Source organism: Protomyctophum parallelum (assembly GCF_964188405.1).
Source record: "Protomyctophum parallelum genome assembly, chromosome: 7".
In the NCBI taxonomy this organism is placed as follows: domain Eukaryota; kingdom Metazoa; phylum Chordata; class Actinopteri; order Myctophiformes; family Myctophidae; genus Protomyctophum; species Protomyctophum parallelum.
In genome coordinates, this window is record NC_139705.1 from 45,362,128 (window position 1) to 45,378,807 (window position 16,680).

At 44.7% G+C, this 16,680-nt stretch overlaps 1 protein-coding gene across 5 annotated transcripts in view; it reads right to left on the reverse strand.

The window, feature by feature from the left end:
* znf512b (zinc finger protein 512B) overlaps nt 1-16,680 on the reverse strand; it is an 81,766-nt gene that overhangs the window by 38,590 nt on the left and 26,496 nt on the right. For 3 of the 5 annotated variants that reach the window (XM_083769078.1, XM_083769077.1, XM_083769079.1), the window contains 5 exons: nt 5,543-5,622; nt 4,227-4,355; nt 2,142-2,317; nt 1,258-1,586; nt 602-673 (listed from right to left, as the gene is read on the reverse strand). In XM_083769078.1, the coding sequence (XP_083625204.1) occupies nt 602-673; nt 1,258-1,586; nt 2,142-2,317; nt 4,227-4,355; nt 5,543-5,622 (786 nt within the window). The remainder of the gene's footprint in view (nt 1-601; nt 674-1,257; nt 1,587-2,141; nt 2,318-4,226; nt 4,356-5,542; nt 5,623-16,680) is intronic. The other 2 variants (XM_083769080.1, XM_083769081.1) reach the window with 1 other exon arrangement.

Here is a 16,680-nt window from a genome sequence, read left to right on the forward strand (position 1 = left end):
TTGATCGTAGTTAATCTAAGCTGTTTATCACATTTTGGGCAGGAACCCCTTTTGGTGTTTTAAACATTATGTTATAATTTAGCTATTGAAAAATAGCAGATCTACAAGCTCATAGCGTGCCACCGAGTGGCGCGCTACGAGCTTGTAGGTCTGCTATTTTTGAAAAATCGTGAAAATATTTATTTCAGAATACTGGAGGATTTAGAAGATTTTTTTTTTAATCGTCAGGCCTAAATGGGTTATTCACCAAAAACAGGTTCCGGATGGCAGAGGATTATACTGTGCTGTTGTAGCATGGTACAGTTCAGCTGCTTCCTAGCTGCACTATATTTGTCCTCTCAAGGATTACGTTATTCAATGAATCATCACAGGGGAAACTGCGGTAGACCGGCTGTACTGTATAACAATGATGGATCATCCAGTCGCATTACACTCCTTTCCATTCCTTCACTTGTTCAGTCATTTATATTACACCCAAACCGGCTGATTCGATTGTTTCATTCAATAAGGGACGAGACCGCAGGGGAAGCAGTTTTCCTGTCAGGGAAAGAGGTATACAGTATACAACCAGACCAACGTAAAAGGATCTGTATATTATTACCTTTCAGTCCAAACGTCCCCGAGATAGAGGGCTGCTCGCCAGTGAACTTCTTGGGGGTCTTCTGTTTCCGTCCTGGCTCAAAAAGAGAACGTTAGAGTTATGGTCAAACACACACACCGGGACGAGGGACATGCTACGTTACCACAGAGCATTTCAGAAGATTTTCAGTTAAACAACCACTTGGACCCCTATATACCTGGGCCACCAAGCGGCTCCTTTATTCCCCCTCTACAAAGCACACATGTGCTGAATTTTGTGAATTTCGCAGATTTTTTACCCCAGAATAGGGATGTTAGGATTCATGTGGTTTAACTCTACAGTATTTATTTCATTGACTGGGTCCTCCTTTTTTCACTCCACACCAAATCTCTGTGAAGAGAAGCATTCTCACAACTCGTCCTTGTTACACGTTGTTGTGAGCATGTGTAAGGCCAGCGATTCGAACCCGGGTCTCCCGTGTGGAAAGCCAACATCTTAACCACTAGCCTAAAGGGGAATTTTCCGTTGGCTATAGGGGAGATATTAGCCTTTTGGTCATCAGAGGCTCTGAGCCACTCCGCTAAACATGTAAATCGGCAGTTCCTCGGAACTTACTGTATATTAATCGACACCAAGGAAAAGGTCCGCTATATAGGGTTGACGTAGTTTAATCTTACTGTGCCGCATCCTCTCCGGGTCCTCGTCGTGGGGCGGCGGGAGGCTGCCCCCCTCCTCGCTGTCACTGCCCCCGCCATCAGACGAGGTGCTCTGGTGGGACGGGGACTGGACAGGCTGCTGTTGGTGGTGGTGGTAGTGATGGTGGGACTGCTGGAGGCTACTGGGTGGTGGTGGTGGCTGCTGCTGCTGTGGCGGCTGGCTGTGGCTGTGGCCGTGTTGCTGTCTCCTGTCGCTCCTGGCCAGCTCGCCGTTCTGTGACGGCGTGGACGCCTCGTGAGTCTTCTTCACTTTGAAGAACACTGGCGAGGGTGGGCTGTTCTCCATGGGCCTGGTAGACGGGGAGGGGGGGGGGGGGGGGTTGTCAACAGTGATGAGCATGAGCAATAGGGGTAAATTGTAAATTGGGGAAATATTCACATTTTCCCAGACTGGGGGGGTTTGTATAGAGTTGAGATTGTAAATTAAGTTAATGTTAGCGTAACGTTATGTATAGAGGGTATGCACATGCATAAAGTGAGTGGCAAAGTGAGTTTAACGTCGTTTAATGCAATCAGATAGGATTTGGATGAATGGGCTGTCAGGCCAGAAAGTAGTTTTTTGCCACTCAGGAGGCGTTCACGTGTACGATGATGATGTCACGCGCATACCCTCTATACTCACTCCCGACTCATAGCCAGTCATGTTTCTACTGTATGCTTGATCGCGTACCTTTCGTGTCCGATGCTGATGGGGAGGACAACTAAATAATTAAAAAGTGATGCCATGAGGTCCTGAACAAGCATCTATTATTATGTGACAAATTGGGAGTGTGAATGTGTTGGCATGTGTGTAACAACAGCCATCACTGAGACCAGAGGGGGATTCAGTAGCAAACCCAGGTCACCTTTTCTTGGCGCTGGCCTTGACGGGGGTCTTGTGGAGCTTGGGGTGCTGGTCTTTGGGCTCCAGGCTGACCCGGTCGGGATGGTTCCACAGCTTATGCTTCTGCAGGCGCACCTTGGTGGCGAACGCCGCCTCGCAGTAGGGACAGCCATGACTCAGCTTCTCTGCCAGCGTAGCCTGGTGTGAACATGATGGGTAGCATAACAATAACCAGGTCGGTCACATACACAGACCTAAGATAATAGACATTTTAGACTCTAAAATGTCTATACTCTAAAATGTAGAGTATTGTTTAGTGCAGCTTTGAAGATGGAGAGGGCCACTATAGTTCCACGCTCACTCCAGAGGGCCACATTGCATCTACTGTCGTATCAAAAAGTAGCAGATCTACAAGCTCAAAATGCGTTTTGAGCTTGTAGCTATTTTTGCTATATTTAAATTGAAATCGTGAATATATGTATATATATTTTCTTTGCTATTTTGAATTGGGATCCTGAAAAGTATCATGTTTATTTAATTTCAAATGCATTTACTTATAGGTTACTTATGATAACTTTATGAACTTAAATGCAAATACATTGGACATAAAAGGACAATCAAAGTCTAAGTAATTAAATGGGGTCTTTGCAGCCCTGGTCGGTAAACAGGGAGTAATGATGCATCAGGAAGGGCATCACAGCATCGGCTCTGGGCCGTGGAATAAAGCTGGTTTTGACCAAAGATGCCATCTGGGACAAGGAATAGGAGATACAGGCGATTGAAAGAAGATCAGATAGAATGAGTGTTTATGGGCACGGCGATCAAGATGACGCGATCCTGTGTTATTGACAACAACAGCTAGCAACCAGATGCTATCATGAGTAGCATTATGTATTAGTATACATTTGACCAATCAAAAGCACTATAAAAGCCCAATTGCCGTAGATCTATCTATGACAATGGCGTTAAGCATAACATTTATTAATTGCCTTTAATTGACGTAGATCTAGATGGCAATGGTGGCCTAACTGTTAACCTGCGGGCCGCATTAAGTGAAGGTGGGGGCCACATGCGGCCCCCGGGCCGCCAGTTGCCCATGTATAATTTAGTGGTAAAAACTGTACATAGATATTGGTGTTTTGGTGATGTCAAATGCCACCTGGTAATGCACGAGGTCTTCTTGAAGCAGAATGTTACCCGTTTAATTATAAAACTAAATAAAACGTCTTGTTATTGTCGCTTCACTATTACAAATGAACCTTCACATTAAGTTCTCTTTTCCCCGTTATAAAAAGAACACGGGAGAGATAATTATAATCTTTTGAATATATGAATTTGATAAAATTACTTCCAGAGTTCGTTGCCAATATTTTAGTGTCTACTGAGATTGTGTGTGTGCGTGTGTGTGTGTGTGTGTGTGTGTGTGTGTGTGTGTGTGTGTGTGTGCGTGCACGTGTGTGTGTACTTGTATTACTATACTTGTGAGCACCAGATGCCCCAACAAGTTCACATGATAAATGATTGTTTCATGGCTAGGCTTTCGATTAGAGGCATTTAGAGGTGGTGCTTAATTAGTTGCACATCAACGTCGATCTACCGATCTACAAACTCTACAAGCTCACAGTGTGTCACACTGCGACGTGTTGTTGTGGGCTTACAGATCTGCTATTTTCGGTAGCACGACATTGACGCACAACTGCAGATGTGCCGTTTGCAACTCTTCACGCTTTTCCTGTTCTTTGCCTTAAGGTTTTCTGAAAATGCATGTTTTCCCTGCAGGTTTTATTCACCGATTAGCCTAATGCTAATTCAAACTGCTTTGCTACTGAATGAAAAGAAGTGTCCAGCAGAGGAACTCTATCCATTATGGGAATCTGAATAGAATTAACATATAACACCGCCCCCCTTTCTCACTGACGATGTTCTAACAATGCACTGACAATCTACTGAATTCCCAATGGCAGGACATGTGAAGTTCTCAAACAGCACATCTGTAGAAGTACAAATTAGGGTTATGGTTAAAAATGTTGACGTCCTCAACAAGTATAGTAAGACATGTGTTTGGGGGAGAGAGAGAGGAGAGTAGTTGCAGGCCATTGGCTCTCACCCCTCGGCAGCGCTGGTAGTGGTACTTCACACCATAGATGCTCGGAAATTCTAACCAGCAGCCCGAACTCGGACACTTTACCCGGGAGCGGCGCTTAAACTCCTCCTTCCACTGCGCTACCATATGGGCCTGCTCGTGGAAACACGCACCAGCAACATGTCAACATGAGGGTCGGGTGTCAGTCAGAGCGTGTAGAGACTGTTGCTTCACACAATTAAAAGAATGTCGCTGGGAAAAAAAACTCTTAAGGTAGCTCTCCACCAAACAGACCACTACAGACTGGCAGTCGAATGAAGTTGGGACATCAGTTAGTCGTTTGGAAGGTGTGAGAAAAGTTGCTGAATGTCAATGCACCTGAGAGCCGACACGGACACTCTGGTGCTGAAAATGGCTTGATGTGTTTTTCAACAACAAGGCCGCTGTTATCCAACGGTCGCTTCCATACAACTTGCGACCCGACGCGACAGTGTGTACCCACCGCTCATTCAACAACAGATTTTCAGCAACAGACACAATTACTGCCACCAACGTCGGTTTGGTAGAGAGCTACCTTTATGTCAAAAACCATTATTTTAAAGGATATAGAAGATAAAAAATAAAATAAAAACTTCTTTCACTAAAGTAGGGCAATAATAACAACATACAGTAAATATGGAGGTACAAGATATGTACCCGACAGCAACGGAATGCTTCTGTCATGCATGCTGATGCTGAACAGCGGATGTCCGCCTTCCTCCTAATTTGTTCTACTGTCTACAACTACAAAAAGCCGAAGCATATCTAGGTTGCTGCTAAGCAGAAATGGAGATGCATTTTCACAACGGAAATGACAAGCGATGACAACAACTAACTCCCTTCGCTCGGCTTTCAGTTGGGTGTAGTAGACAGTACGGTAGTTACAGACTGTGCATACTAGCGTTGTGAGATTGTGGAATAATTGTCTGACTCCAGGGACTATACCAGGGGTGTACACAACACTGCAGAGCAGCCAAGCCTCTTGTATTGAACAAACGCTCAAGTGAAGTAAATGGTCCTCTAAATAGTACCTAAACCACTTAAACCCCCGGCATCCATGTTGTGGGGAAAGCTTTCACTGAAAATAGCGGATCAACAAGATCACAACATGTCGCAAACACGACATGTTGTGAGCTTGTCGATCAGCTATTTCCCCCACAAATAACAGAAAACACACTAGGATAGAGCCGTGATGGACTACCATAATAGGGTTGAAGTGGTTAAAGCACGGTACTTGTATTACGTAAACAGTTACTTTCCGCCCAGTGCTGGACGCAAACGAGAGCTAAGCTAGCACTCACAGGGATGCTGCGTAGTTCCTGGACCTCTGCCTTGGGACGACCTTTCCTCTTCCCTTCGGCTGCTTCACCACACATGGGACCTGGATTAGAGAGAGAGAGAGAGAGAGAGAGAGAGAGAGAGAGAGAGAGAGAGAGAGAGAGAGAGGTTTTAGGTTCAAGGTTTCCAAGGTAACATTTATTTTTGTTTGGCTTCCTTCAGTCAAAAAACATTGTAGAAGCCATCCATTATACATGTTTGGGGTGTTGTTGGTGCCAAGCTGCTTGCTACAGACATTGCAGCAGCAGCATAGGTAATCATGAAAGAGAGAGAGAGAGAGAGAGAGAGAGAGAGAGAGAGAGAGAAGCAAAGCAAGAGAATAGAGAAAACAAAGGGTGGAAGAGGGACAGAGAGAGAGAGACATTTCTAGGTTAGCTCCCATTACATCACTACTCTACATGTTTACAGCATAAAGACTATTCCCTACAATAGGGTGTCGTCACCACCGATCCGATGCCTACAAAACAGCGTAACATCCTGAGTACTAATTTTACAGCACCCTCTTACGGGTCCAATCCTTTTTGTCCGGGAGGTGAATTAAGGGCTCACGATTTCACAGTATGAAGCGCCAAAAGCCTGCAGAACAGAAGCTGCTTTTCTGGAAGGGGTCCAGCTGTGTCCTAGATAATTCCAGGTACCCCACCACCACCACCAACGCCTCGGCACACAGCAAAGCATTACTCATCACATTGGAGACTGCGAGGAGGATGGCTTTTCAAGGACCCAGTGTCCCTTCCCTCACAATATCCGGTTGCAACACATTCGACCTAGTAATATACGAGGACATCACTTGTAATGGGCCTCAGTTCGTGACCGAGAAAAACCTGAATGGTTGCGATGAATAGAGGTTTTCTTTTAAGTGTGCCGTTTCTCAACGTCGCTTCCCGGGGGCCACCGTGGTCCAAATAGGGAAGCTTGTGGGTCTGAAGCGCTCAGGTCAGGATTATTGCGAACGCACTGAGCACTAACTATGAGACCCTGCAGATCATGCCACCAGAGGGCGCAGCTGTATCACACAAAATACACACACGCACGCACTCACACACACACACACACACACACACACACACACACACACAACTTAAAGGCGCAGTGAAACGGAAATGGTGAACAACGATTGTATTATTTATTTATTAAAACGAAAACGTGCTGCGTGATGACGTGTAGACATACACATCGATAAAAGCCAATAAAAATGAAGCTCACCCGTTTAATTCCCCATATTTGCGCCTCCGTCCATCACAGCTGATACTGATTGCAGAAATCCTCTGTTTTTATTCCCATTCAAAATAACATCCAGACAGTGTATTACTCGGTTTCAACTTAATCATCACGCTAAAATATGTATCCGAAAACATTATAGGGTAGAAATAAGCCACATAACAGTAAACTGGATTAGCTGGCGGACTATCTCATTTGTAAACAAACATACACCATGCGTGTTGCGTATAGCATAGCCACCGTCCCTAGCTACCGTCCCATCGCCTGAAGGGATGCGACGCTCTGATTGGTTCAGAAACTTCAGACCGGTGTTTCTTGTTGAAACACCATTTTCATGTTGTTCACCATTTCCGTTCCACTGCGCCTTTAACTTAAAAAAAACTTAACTTAAAAAAAAACTTAACTTAAAATGAAAAAACTTAACTTAAAAAAAACCTTTAAAAACACTTAACTTCAAAAAACTTAACTTCAAAAAAAACTTTAAAAACACTTAACTTCAAAAAACTTAACTTAAAAATAAAATCTTAAAAACTTCAAAAAACTTTAAAAACACTTAACTTCAAAAAACTTAACTTAAAAATAAAATCTTAAAAAAACACAAAAAAAGAGAACTTTAAAAAGAAAACCTTAAAAAAGTATGTAATTTATTCTAATTGTTGTTATTGCCATTTACGAGCTGCGATCGCTTCCCGCGTTTGCGCGTCTTACTTGTATTAGATAAGAATTCATAAGAATGAAATTGGCTATGCCTCTGAAACAGTATTCAAAAGAGTTGAATATCTCTGCTGTCGGGAAGAAACCACCTAACTTAATGTTAATTTTTCAGAAAAATAAATGTTTCTTTTTTTCAGTAAATGAAGAAAACCGTATATTTTAAAAACAAAGCAATACTGCCTCATCAATGTTGGTGGTGTGACTTTATATATTGTCAATTACTTGCATGAGAGGGGGACAGGTGGTGGAGTTAGTTGCTTTAGCAGACAGTTTGAGGGTCCAATGGAGTTAAGAGGTTTTGTCTGAAGGGTTTTTTAATACTTTTCATTAGTTCGATATTTTCGTAACAACACACATAAAGGGTGTGCAATAGCACTGATTTAAAAAAAAATCAAAACCCTCAAAAATGGAGTTAGGTGGATTCCTCCGGACAGCAACGATAATGTTATTGATTGAATACTGTAGTTTATATTATAAGCGTAGTAGTTATTTTTGTTTGTTTATGCCTGTGTAAGAGTGCAGTAATGTCTAATTTCCGCCGTTCTTTATTATTTTCCCTTGCTTTAGTTTGCGAGAAAAAACATATTGAAGGAGTTCATTTAATTTTAAATGCTTGCAGAGGTGAAGAACAGCGCCTGTCTGTGTCTACTGTAAGTTGGTGACAGTAAGTAGTAGTATGTCAGAGAGGCTTATTGTCAGTACAGTATCTGCCAGAGAGCGGGAGTCTATCCCAGTCTCCCAGTGTGCACTGGGAGGTGGAGCGCATCACCTACTGTACCCCAGTGTGCACTGGGAGGTGGAGCGCATCACCTCCTGTACCAGCAGCTCACAGTACTTACCGCACAACTTGCCACACACACGCAGTGCTATTCATGGCATCGACCCATGACCTTGTGGTCAAGAGGCCAGTGCTCTACCCGACAGTAAATTAGCAAGTGTTCCGCTTATCTCTGTGACCAGGTGACTCTTTGCGGACTCCCGTTCACCCCATTGGTTTAAAGGACAGCCAATGAGGAGAAAGTCGTGGAAAAAGTCACAACTAGCACAGCGACTGAATATAGACCAGCTTGCTTCACATAAAAGATATCCACACACACGCACACGCACACACACACACACATGTACTGTATGTTACATACATACATAGGCCTACATACACATACTGTAGCAAATAATAATGCATATCAAACTGGGGATGGTTATGAGGTTCAGAACCACTGAATTAAACTATACAGAACCATGACCCCAATCTAAACTGTGTACAAATCAAATGGAGCCAAATGGACCCTTAAAAAGGATCCACACATGATTTACAACCTGTAAAGGTCCATTTAGGACCACTGGTGCATCCCTGAAGCCCACATTGTGAACCAGTGGCTTAGTGTGTGAGACAGACAGACAGACAGACCTATGTGGGGGGGATATGCGGGAGAAAAAGATGGGGATGTAAGAGAGAGAAAGAGAGAGAGAGAGAGAGAGAGAGAGAGAGATGCAGAGTGAGTAAAGAGTGTGTCTGCTAAGCCAAATAGATGAGCAATAAATCACCAGCCGCCTGCATGAACCTCTGACACAGCACAGAGGACAGGCTGCCTCAGCTCCCTCTCTCTCTCTCTGTGTTCTATCCTTCACCCTTCCTTTTCTCCATTCTCTCGCTCTATCTCCAGGGTCTAGGCACCGTTTCCTCTCTTCTCTACCCCCCTCCCCTCCTCTCCTAACATATCCTCTCCCTTCTTCTCTTCTCTACCTCCCTCCCCTCCTCTCCTATCATATCCTCTCCCTTCTTCTCTTCTCTACCTCCCTCCCCTCCTCTCCTAACATATCCTCTCCCTTCTTCTCTTCTCTACCTCCCTCCCCTCCTCTCCTATCATATCCTCTCCCTTCTTCTCTTCTCTACTTCCCTCCCCTCCTCTCCTAACATATCCTCTCCCTTCTTCTCTTCTCTACTTCCCCCCCCTCCTCTCCTAACATATCCTCTCCCTTCTTCTCTTCTCTACGTCCCTCCCCTCCTCTCCTAACATATCCTCTCCCTTCTTCTCTTCTCTACTTCCCTCCCCTCCTCTCCTAACATATCCTCTCCCTTCTTCTCTTCTCTACTTCCCTCCCCTCCTCTCCTAACATATCCTCTCCCTTCTTCTCTTCTCTACTTCCCTCCCCTCCTCTCTGAACATATCCTCTCCCTTCTTCTCCTCTCTACTTCCCTCCCCTCCTCTCCTAACATATCCTCTCCCTTCTTCTCTTCTCTACTTCCCTCCCCTCCTCTCCTAACATATCCTCTCCCTTCTTCTCTTCTCTACTTCCCTCCCCTCCTCTCCTAACATATCCTCTCCCTTCTTCTCTTCTCTACTTCCCTCCCCTCCTCTCCTAACATATCCTCTCCCTTCTTCTCTTCTCTACCTCCCTCCCCTCCTCTCCGAACATATCCTCTCCCTTCTTCTCTACTTCCCTCCCCTCCTCTCCTAACATATCCTCTCCCTTCTTCTCTTCTCTACTTCCCTCCCCTCCTCTCCTAACATATCCTCTCCCTTCTTCTCTTCTCTATTCTTCTCTCTCCTCTTGCCCTCCTCTCTCGTCATCCCCTCCTCCATGAAACTACAGAGGACAGGCGGTCCACTAGCTCATTATATGTCTCTCTCTCTCTCTCTCTCTCTCTCTCTCTCTCTCTCTCTCTCTCGCTCTCTCTCGTCCTGCTACAAATTACAATTAGACCACTGCACTGTCAGTCAGTCGACTGCACTTTACTCTGCTTCCACACTAGGGCTGGACGCATGGATGTGTGTGTGATTGCTTTGAGAGTGATTGCTTTGAGTGCGTGTGCGTGCGTGCAAGCTTCACTATACTCGTCAGGGCCAGAATCGGAGAAATTGACAATGTGAAGAAAACGTCCCTGGCTCTCATTGTTTTTTTATGGTTAAGAAAGACATGGGGAGTTAAGTTTACAATTGGGAAATGTATGTGTGAGAATGTGTGAGTGAGTGAGTGAGAGGACGACCCTGGGGATGGAGGATGCTGAGTGGAGAGTGTAGTGGAGGTGGAATGTGATGGAGGCAGACAGCTCTCTCTCTCTCTCTCTCTGACCCAGCAGTATTGTGAATGATAGTGCTGCAGGTAGGTGGAGCCTACTCTCTCTCTCTCTCTCTCTCTCCAGGTCCTACTGTATATATATCGTCTCTAGATCACAGATCTGTAGCTCAAAACCAGACCAATCTGCCTCAGGGAGATAAAAAACAATTAACTCCTCAGTTTGAATGACATTTTGCTCACCCCAGAGTTGTGGGTGCACCAATCAGAGCCCACTATTTGAGACTGTGACGTTGGAATCCGTGTGGATATAAATCCTCCACGCGGAAGTTCAAGTATAGGAGGTTGATTTACGAGACAAATAAATTAATAAAACTGTTATGGAGATATGGAGGTTTCTGCCCGACAGCAATGATATACATTTCACCACACCACACCACACTGCTCTGTGTGTGTGTGTGTGTGCGTGTGTGTGTGTGTGTGTGTGTGTGTGTGTGTGTGTGTGTGTGTGTGTGTGTGTGTGTGTGTGTGTGTGTGTACTGATCTCTGAAGGGCCGGATGGAGACAGACAGACAGGAGGCAAAGAGAGATGCATGAAACCTATCCAGTCATATCAGATCTACAACATGTCAAAGTGAGGCACTCTGTCTGCCCCACAACGACAGGGGCAGACAGAGTATACGGTCTCTGTTGTCGGGGCGGAAACCTCGGATGACCCAAAGATGACCCGAAGAAAGGAGGAAAAGAAATTACTTTTCAGGGAACGTGAAAAAAAGAAACTGAGTTCCAAATGGACCCAGTGTAGTTATATTATTATTATTATTTAGTATTAATTATTTAGTTAATGCTTCTAAAAAGTCGTTCTTCGATTTTTCTAAAATAGCAGACCTACAAGCTCGTAGCGCGCCACTCAGTGGCGCACTATGAGCTTGTAGATCTACTATTTTTCAATAGCTAAAGCATATCATAATGCTAACACCGAAAGGGGTTCCCGCCCAGAATGGGTTAAATATTCATGAAACCCCACGTACACAATTAGAAGATATCTAAAATATCTGCAAGCTCACAACGCCTTGTGGCGCTGCGACACGATGTGAGCATGTAGATCTACTACTACTTTTGATCGACACTCTTGTACAGCAACAAAATCGATATTTGTATTGATTTATTTCAATGTTTTTCAGTTTTCACCCCCTTAGCTGAGAGAGATGAAGCATATAGTGTACATGTACTGTATACTATTGTTGTAACTCAGAGGTTAGCAGGGTGTTGTGATTTCTGTCTGTACATCTGTGTGTCTGTCTCTCCAAAGCAGAGAGACAACGGCAGAGCTTTTAACATCTAGTCTAAACCCTGCATGGCTGCCTCTCTCTCTCCTTTCAACTCCGCGACACACAGCGGTAGGGGAGGGGAGGGGGGGGGGGGGCGGGGGGGGAGTAGAACGCGTGCCCTCCGCCATGACACGTCTGCGGTGGGCTGCCTCCGACTCAGATCAGCGCCTGCACCGCGCACGTCTATCAGGATTAAATATCAAAAGGTTATAACTTTTTCCTTTTTTTTTTACCCATCAAAGAAATGAACTGACTCCATGGTGTCCCTACAAGCACAGAAAAAACCTTAGCTTATGTTGGTAAAATCTGTATATGTATACAGGCAGACAGACAGACAGACAGACAGAAGTAGCACAGCAGTTATAGAGTTTCAAAGTTACAGATATAACGAGTAAGGAGAGTAGCTCAGAGTACTGTCGTATATACACCAATACGAAGGCAAAAAATAACAATAAGAAGCGCCATCAAAACACAACAACAGTATACAAAAGTATATACACCTATACAGCTATCCTGCACTGTGCAGAAAAGGATTAGGGTCACAGCAGGCCTGACCCCTTATCCCTAAACTTCTATACTTACTACACACTGAAAAAACAAAATAGGGTCCAACCCTAACCCCAAAACAAATAAATTGCAGGTGTCAAAACCTTCCAATCAGTGCAATGCAAAAGAAAAGAGACAGCGTCCTATCCTAAAGTGTCCTTAGGGGTCAGAGTCCTTGCTACATAAGTTATGTGACAGTTGACCTGACAGAATGAACCAACGTGTGTCTCATTGTAAATCATCATACGTAGATATATAGGCACAGATGGTAATGTACGGTACAGAATACATAAAATAAATAATTAAATAACTAAAAGGAATAATTAAAACCAGTGTTGGGCAAGTTGAGCTACACGTATAGCTGTCCCAACACTGCATTTGGCAAATTGAAATGCGCTGAAATACACGAATAAGTTCTATAATGACTAGCATAATGACCAAATTGGGAGGAGAAAAAAAAAGAGGTAAAATAATTGCCTTAACAGTTTCCGTGCCGGGAATGGATTACTCCAGGTTAATGTCGCTGCCATAAAAGACTTACGCGACTTTTGTTTTATGTGTTTAATCCGCCGTAATGTAAACAAAAAAAAGAAAATTCTTTTTCGCCGCTTAGGAAGAGAGGAGGTGCATTTCGTGTTGACAATGAACCGGAAATCGTCACATGCTGTGAGCTGCTAGGGCTTCTGGGAAATTGAGGCCAATGCAAACGCATTGGGTTCAACGCCTCATGGAGGCGGGTCCTGTGCTGCCTCTTCTCGGTGTAGCAAGATGGCGGGTGGTTCGATCGTTCATAACAAACGGGGGGAGCTATTTTCGCTCGATTTTCGCGGATTAAAAGCCCAAATAATTCAGCGTGTGCTCTAAAGGTAATACAACAATCTCGGCAGTGAAGGGGGGTTGATTAAAATGCGGGTTAATCGTAAAAAACAGTCAAACTGTTAATAATGTTCAGCTCTGAATGCTTCAACTGAAAAGTAATTACACAAATCCCTTGAGTTTGCCTCAGGCCTATAAGCCAACCCTCACTTAAAAAACAAGCAAGTACAGTAAATGGTTTAACGTTCGCCCTTATTCTTTCTTTCATTTTAGTTTTGAGTTTTGACAAATGTTGGGCACAAACCTTCTGTCTGAGGTTTGGCATTGTTATAATTGGTTTTGCATGAGGAACTCTATGAGTGCTGTTTTCAGACACATACAGAGTAGAACATGTCTCAGAGGAGTTGATGTGTACCTAATGCATTGGTCCGGGGTCCGCCAGCAGAAGTAATTATCATAATCATTTTAACCACTTTAGCCTTTTACTGTACATTATTGGCTAATCTGCAAGCTCACAGCGCATCACTTTGTGCAAGCTTGTACTGCTGTTTTTTGACTTCTTTCAAAAATATAGAAAATGTTTGGAAAACTTTGAATATATACGCACGCACGCACGCACGCACACACACACACACACACACACACACACACACACACACACACACACACACACACACACACACACACACACACACACACACACACACACACACACACACACACACACACACACACACACACACACACACACACACACACACACACACAGAGAGAGAGAGAACCTCTCATATAGCCTCTTGCATAGCCATGGTGGAAAAAAAAACATATTGTAGGCCTACAAATGCGCACATGCACGCATTCACGTAAACAATCTCATGCATGCATGCGTGTGTGCGTTGGTGTGTATGTTCCAGTGTGCGTGGGTGTGTGTATTATACACAGCATGAGTGTATTAATAATTATTCTCTAGGGCGAAGGAACGTTTCTCTATTAGCTGTCTGGGCAGCAGCTGGAGGGGAGATGCATTCTGCAGACGAGAGCTGTACTCTGAGGAGGAAAGTGAGTGTGCATTCTAATTCCTGTCTCCGAAAAATATAGGTCTCTTTAACCCATTTTGGACTCGATATAAAAAGGCTTCTAAATAAATAAAAAAATCCTGAAAAACCCATGTTTCTATGTCAGTGGTGCTCAACCTTTTTCATGTCAAGGACCCCCAGAATTATCTCTATTGGGCCACGGACCCCCATCTCAAAATATGTAGTGCCAGGGACCCCCCAGAAGCAAATATTTTAGTTAAAAATGTTCGCTCTGAAATATATATTCAATGATTTGCGCCACATTTTAACGACTTTTCAAAAAAAAAAGATTCAATAGCTAAATTATAACAATGTTAATACCAAAAAGGGTTCCCGCCCAAAATGGGTTAAAGAAGGCATAATTAATGCATTCTGCTCTTTGGGGGGAGTGGGGGGGGGGAGAAGATATGTTGCTGTTGCTATGGGAATAAGAGATTCCATGCCGTCTTAGCACCCACTGTCAGTTCGTCGGAAGGGCGCCTCTTCTTTGCTAGTGAAGCGCAATAATTTGGCTCACGCGTGCGCACGCACACACACACACACACACACACACACACACACACGCACACAAGTACTGGAACTGCTTGTGCGAACGGAGGAGCACGTCACAAACACACAAAGGCCCACCCACCAGCGTATAGCTGGATTAAAAAACTTGAAATGAAACATGAGCACAGTGCAGTTTTCCTTTGGTTAAACAAATCAAAAGAGCTACACAACCCCCTAGCTAGCGTTCCCTTGTACTTGTCTCCACTCTCTGACACTGCAGACACACACAGCCCGCCCACCAGTGCTGGAGTTGGATTTAAAACATAACCACTTAAACCCCTTCATATGGCGTTGACCACCAGGGATCCCCCAGCCCCTGGGATCTGTATTGACCAGGGACCCCCCAGCCCCTGGGATCTGTATTGACCAGGGACCCCCCAGCCCCTGGGATCTGTATTGACCAGGGACCCCCCAGCCCCTGGGATCTTTATTTAGCCCACATCCTTTTTCTCCCTCCAAATCTCTAGATGCTTGTATAGATTACCATTTTATGCCAAATCTTTCGCCTCAGAATAAGGATGCTAAAGTTCATTAAGTAAAGTAGCCTTTGGAATCAATGGTTCTCGGGCCATGTGGCCTGCTATACAAGAAGTAGGTCAGTAGTTTATCTCCTTTTTCAATAGCGGGGAGGCATCTTGATACAAGTACACCTGTGGATATGATGCTATAAGTAGGTCGTAGTGACATATTGTCGGTGGCAGCGAGGGTAAGGGTGTCCATTCCCATTTCAATGGTAGACCCTCCTGGGAGAGGGATTGCTGAGGTGGAGTGCAACACCTACAAAGCCTCAGTACTCACTTACCACTAGACTTAGTTACCACGCCGTGCTACTCTCCTGCCTAGAATTGAACCGGGAACCCTGTGGTGCAAAGACGAGCTACCTGAATACTAAATGATGCTCCTCCAATCCATCCCTTTGATGTTGAGTGTCAAGCAGGGAGGCAATGGTTTCCTCAATGGTTTCCCAAACAGTGGGTCACGTCACGGACCAATTTTTATCGGGCCACGGCCACACAACTCGAGTACATTTTCTATTCTACACTTTATGTTGATAGATATTGTGGTGTCTCGCTGGGGAAAACCGAACGCCGCCCCAACAAGATTCCCCCCGGAGAGCGAGTGAGACAGAGGAGAGCGCGTCACAGCCTGGGCAGAGTTATAGAAGGAAGATACGTACCTGTGCACCTGCTTGATCAGCTTGATTACGCCGCACCTGTGTGGAACCGCCCCGCTGGAGCAAACACCATAAAAGCCACTTCTCTCTGTCTCATTGTGAGACAACACTCCACTGGAGGAGGAAAAAGTGTGAATTATACTATATATTGTGTATGCCTGACAAGCTAGCGCATGCAAACCTCTGAAGGAGTAATACAGGAAGTGTAAACGCTAAACGGAAGGAAACCCTATACCAGAGTACACCATAGAGTATTAAAAAGATAGAGTCTGAACTGGGGCGAAGCTCCGCCACCTCCGCTATTCATGTCAGTGGAAGTTGCTCAGTGGCGGCAAGCACCCGGAGGGACCGTCTATTTCCGCCTTTTTGGGCGCATTTCCGCATTTGACCTCCAAAATGTGGAGGTCAAATGCGGAAGTGCAACAGAGCGCTCAATGTTAAAGCCCAGCTGCACAGGGTTTCCTCGTCATGAATCCTCTTACCACTAGGGCCCAGCGCTTCAACATTGGAGTGCCTAGCTGGCCCCTTGGAGTACACGGACATGGAAACGGAGTGAAAAAGAGAAAAACTACTCTATTCGAGTAGAAATACTTACAGTGGAGAAATCCTACCATATTCACCTTATTGACTGTTAGTCACGTACCTGAGTTGAACTG